Genomic DNA, 5755 nt, shown 5'->3' with positions numbered 1-5755 from the left:
GTAAGTAATATTACAGAATGTAAACAATCCCTCCAGCTGTATACATAACCATGATAAAAATGTACACACCAAGTTTCCAACTTTAGCATGTGTTAATATAAAGATCCTGATAAGTGTGTAAGTAATATTACAGAATGTAAACAATCCCTCCAGCTATATACATAACCATGATAAAAAATGTACACACCAAGTTTCCAACTTTAGCATGTTTTAATACAAAGATCCTGATAACTGTGTAAGTAATATTACAGAATGTAAACAATCCCTCCAGCTATATACATAACCATGATAAAAAATGTACACACCAAGTTTCCAACTTTAGCATGTGTTAATATAAAGATCCTGATAACTGTGTAAGTAATATTACAGAATGTAAACAATCCCTCCAGCTGTATACATAACCATGATAAAAATGTACACACCAAGTTTCCAACTTTAGCATGTGTTAATATAAAGATCCTGATAACTGTGTAAGTAATATTACAGAATGTAAACAATCCCTCCAGCTGTATACATAACCATGATAAAAAATGTACACACCAAGTTTCCAACTGTAGCATGTGTTAATATAAAGATCCTAATAACTGTGTAAGTAATATTACAGAATGTAAACAATCCCTCCAGCTATATACATAACCGTGATAAAAAATGTACACACCAAGTTTCCAACTTTAGCATGTGTTAATACAAAGCAGTGGTATAGGTAGGAGTTAAAAGGGGTGATGTTTAGCTAGACATGTACATTTTACAATGAGAGATTTAATGTACAAGGAGCTATGTTTAGCAGCTCCCATGCAGAAAATATCAAGATATAATTTACAGTTGTTATATATATCAAATATGTAAAAGTTCCGAAGCCTCTGCAAAGATCTTGAGAACTGTATAAGTTATATTACAGAATAAAAAACAAACTCTCCAGCTGTTTACATAAGCCTAATAAAATACATGTCTGAATATAAAGATTCTGACAACCATGTAATCGAAATGTCTAAATAAACCTAATAAAAATATACCCACCTTGGTTTTCAACTTCAGTAGATGTTGATGCAAAAGCACTGATGGCTGGGTAAGTAATGCTGCACATTGAAAGAAACCATCCTGCTGCCCACATAATCCTATGAAAAATCTGATTTAAATATTAAAATAATCGAACATCCAGCTCATGGTAGAAATTAAATGAAGTTGAAAGTTATATTTAGCAAGCCTTTCTGAAAGAAAGAAACTTTAACCCCTTAACTGGCAAGCCCAGAAAATGTCTATGATAGTGTAGCTTTGCATTACTGGCACCCTTAAAAATGTACTTGCTGTTTACATCCACTTTTCATAGATGGCAGCACATGTCATTAACAAGAGTGTGTTTTTCTCTACAAATTTTCATTCTTTTGTTTGTGTCACTCATCAGCTGACAATGATTGACACACAATGCTTCTACAGGGAAGCATATACTGTCCTAGCATGATATTTTTTTGTATTTTGATGAATTGTACTAGTTAATCTAGTAAAAGATTCAAAATGTGAGCTTAGCAATGCTAGAAATCAGATAACTGTATCAAGTGAAGTATCTGCTGAGCAAAACACATATATATGCAAACTAGGCATGCTTGCACAGAAACATTATAAATGCAGTGGAGTACTATTTCTGAGAATAGTTGTTTTACCTTTAATTTGATAAACTTTTCTGGGACATCTAGTGTTCAGGTACTACTATCAAGTAACTGAACAGCACTCCAAACTTGAGGAATTTGTTTGACAGATGAGCTCATTGATTTGATTGTGCTTTTATAGTAATTGTTATGCAAACCAGACAAATGAAGGAAAACTTGGCTGATGAGTTGTGAGAATTTCTAGCTCAAGCTATGTAACTCATAAGCCACAGTGTTAATGTACTGGTTACAAAAATTAGGCTGTTACTGGAAATGGAGCAGAAAAGTTTCCAGTTGTCTTAAGTGCCTGAGTAAAATATCTCTGCTGATGAGAGCCTCATATTTATAAATGTGGCTATTGAAGGAGAACTATATACCACATCAAGGTTTTGATGAGGCAGGCCTGAGATATGCACTGGAATTCCACATTATATCAGAAAGGATGATAAAAACAGCAATGGGGGACATGGAAATGCCAACTAGCTGGTTCTTCGTGTTTCTGTAATGAAGTTGGTTTCTAGAGAGAACATCTTCAGGAAGAGGTGCAAGGTTTCTAGGGATGAGTGATTTTCCAGTTCTTGAAGAGAAAGGGTTTGGAGACAGAAGGACTGCTGGTTTGCCAGTTCTTGGAGAGAAGATTTTTGTTGTTATGGGGATTGTGGTGGTTTCCAGTCCTTGGAGAAAAAGGTTTTGTTGTTACAGGGACTGTGGTGGCTTTTCCAGTTCTTGAAGAGAAAGGGTTTGGTGTTATATAGACTGTGAATTCCAAAAGGAAAGAAATGCCCAACTAGAAAATGAACTGATTGAAAGATCAATGTCTGTAGTGATATTTTCATGTTATTAAATATGGACCCTGCTGAGGTAGTGAACACTGAGAAGGTTAATAGAAGACTGGGTTACAAACAACAAAACTATAGTCAGCTATAACAAACATATTGGTGGCACTTATTTCATCAACCAGCACATAAAGTGGTATGAAAGCAAGAGCTGAAGGCCAAGAACTGGTATATCAGAAACTGTCCTTTCATTTGCTTGATGTGATACTGTACAATATATTGTAATTTCTTGCAAAACCAGTGACAAGAATCTGCACAGCTTTACCTTTAGGCTTCAGGTTGTCACGAAGCTGCAGCAAGACAAAATTACCTGAAGGCAGACCACAAAAACGTGATCCAGCTGCATGGCTCATGGAAAGACATTTTTTAGTCAAAATCCCATGATTTGCATGAAAAATACCTGACAGAAACAGACCACTAGTGTCTAAAACCCTGCTAGTTAAGGGGTTAACAAATATTGTTTTTTTATAAAACTAATTGAAAATAATATCCTTTTTAACAAGAAGTTACCCATAAAATCTGGATAAGCTTTATTACTCAAATGAAATCATTTTATACCTAGGCTTGTGTAAGTTAAAAATTACCAGGGAAAACAATCACTGAAACAAACTTAACTTACCACCTCTGTGAAAAAAAGCCATAACAACTCAATTGAAGCAACTCAAAAAATATTCCAACCATGATGGTATTTTTACTCCCCAGTGTCATCATTAGCATTTGCAAAATAACTGTCTAAAGAAAAACAAGAATAATAATGATGAATTTTATTCCCTAATATCATCATTAACATTATCAAAATAACAGTTTAAAGAAAAACAAGAATAATAATGATGATTTTATTCCCTAATATCATCATTAACATTATCAAAATAACAGTTTAAAGAAAAAACAATAATAATGATGATTTTATTCCCTAATATCATCATTAACATTATCAAAATAACAGTTTAAAGAAAAAACAAGAATAATAATGATGATTATATTCCCTAATATCATCATTAACATTATCAAAATAACTGTCTGAAGAAAAAACAAGAATAATAATGATGATTTTATTCCCTAATATCATCATTAACATTATCAAAATAACAGTCTGAAGAAAAAATAACCCTTTCTTTCAAAGCTTTAATAATTTGAATAAAAAACTATATTAATTGAAACATCAAAGAAAGAACTTGTTTCCAAAACAATTATGAAACAAGTATATTTTACTGTCCATAAGTATATAAATACAATAAATGTGCAAGTTATAAGGGGGAAAAAAAAGAAACTAATTTCTATTCAAACACAGCTCGTGTACTATTCTATAAACAGAATACTTAATTCTTATATACTCATATGAAATGTACTTTTCTTGAATAAAAGTCTTTATACAAATATTCAGTCTTTATAAATGTGACTATTTATATACACTTAGCTAATTTAGAAATATTCTAATATTATTATTTTTATCTGAACTGATACAAGTTTGGGAAATAAACCATATTAAATTAAACTCACTTGTGCAAATAAACAGAGAAGGCCAACAACTGCAATGAATAATACAACATCTTCAGCTGAAAAACCCATTACCTATAGAAGCACAATATTCAAATTAAATAATACAATTCTCAAGTTTCTATATGGGCATAAATAACATCAAGAGGTTAACTCTCTGTAAATGGTCTCAGTCATTTTGACCAACCTTGAAACAAACAAGTAACAATGAAGGTATATATATATATATATAATTTTTAATGTAGTAATTGTATGAAATATGAGAAATTTTAGTTACATTACAAGTCTTTTGTACACACACACACAAAAAAAAACGATTTTTCAATTAAGTATTTTTACTAAATATTTGTCTATAAATTAATAGTCAGAATTTTGATTCAAGTTCTGACTAGTCAGTGTGCAAGGTGATTTTCATGCTAAGATTAAAAATAATTTTGATCTTACACTTTTTCAATTTCAATTGAATAACCTCTTAAATAAATATTAAAACTTTTTTACAGAAAACTTTATATTTTATCTATTATTTTCTCTACTCTAAAATTAAACAGATTTGGTCAACTCTGTAACCACCAAAAAAAGAGTAAAAAATCCAAATTACCCAATTTTTCTTTCTAGAATAACTGCAGATTGTAACAGAAAATTACAACTGTTTACCCTAAACAACCTCAGGGTCATAACTATTTACATCTGTTTTAATATTTTATTTATATGGTAGTGAATTATATAACGTGCAGATCTCTTCAAGATATTTTTAACTTTTTTCATTTATATTTTATTATTTAACTCAATAAGTTTGTAATTCTTACTTTAATGAGAATAAATAAAACATAAAAAAAACAAAAGCTTTATTACTTATGTCTAGCAACTGATGAATTTCACCCAACTTTTTTGTAACAATAGTTGTAGTACATAAAATAATTATTTATTTAAGATATGCAATAATGACCCTAAACAACAAAATTGACAAACCATACAATGTATTGTAACTATTATCATTCAACTGGCTTTCTAACTAAGTTATAAGTGTCTTAAAATAGTTCACTTACATGATCAATGTGAATTTGGCAATACAATGAATCTGTAGGATGCATAACTAAAATATTGTCATTAAAATGAGTTGGCCTTATATGGTAATAGCATCTTTTATTTCTATTGGCTATAAATAATCCAATATCAAACATCAAAGAGAATTACTGACATTTTGTGAAAGACAGGATATGGTAGAAGGACATGGCAAGTGGGTTAGATTTGAAGGTTTGTATCTCCATAAACTGAAAAGACTGGAGGCTATAAAATTAGACTATACCTTAATAATATTCAATACTCAAGACAACATGATAGGGTGATGAGAAAATTGAAAATGAGTAATTAACATAACGTTTTGGGACAACATGGGACCTATTGGTCCATCTCAGCTGTTCCATCCTCTAAACTAAATTCAAATGATTAAAAATAAATAAATAAAAAACAAAATCTTAAATCCAGCCCTTTTCATTCATATACTTATCAAGCTTTTTCTTAAACTCACTTAAATTTACTGCCTCTACAACATGCGAAGCCAACCCATTCCATAGGCCAACCACCCTGTTAGAAAAATGAAACTTTCTTAGCTGAAGATGACTCTTACCTTGCCAAGATTTATATTTGTGTCCCCTAGTCCTACTATTCTCACTATTAAATATAAAAAGAAGATGATGCATCAATACTATCAATTCCCTTTACAATCTTAAACCCCTCAATCAGATCACCCTAACTCTTCTTTTTTCAAGAGAAAACAAT

At 30.8% G+C, this 5755-nt stretch overlaps 1 protein-coding gene across 1 annotated transcript in view; it reads right to left on the bottom strand.

Moving 5' to 3' along the window:
- Positions 1-5755, bottom strand: part of LOC106472883 (hippocampus abundant transcript 1 protein-like) — a gene marked incomplete at its 5' end in the record, with an annotated part of 37048 nt that overhangs the window by 12774 nt on the left and 18519 nt on the right. The window contains 3 exons of the mRNA XM_022401431.1: positions 1018-1115; positions 3099-3211; positions 3980-4051. Coding sequence (XP_022257139.1) covers positions 1018-1115; positions 3099-3211; positions 3980-4051 — 283 coding nt within the window. The remainder of the gene's footprint in view (positions 1-1017; positions 1116-3098; positions 3212-3979; positions 4052-5755) is intronic.

This window comes from Limulus polyphemus, unplaced genomic scaffold, assembly GCF_000517525.1.
Source record: "Limulus polyphemus unplaced genomic scaffold, Limulus_polyphemus-2.1.2 Scaffold5704, whole genome shotgun sequence".
NCBI lineage: Eukaryota > Metazoa > Arthropoda > Merostomata > Xiphosura > Limulidae > Limulus > Limulus polyphemus.
Note: the sequence above shows the minus strand (reverse complement) of the source record. Positions and strands in the feature narration are given on the sequence as shown.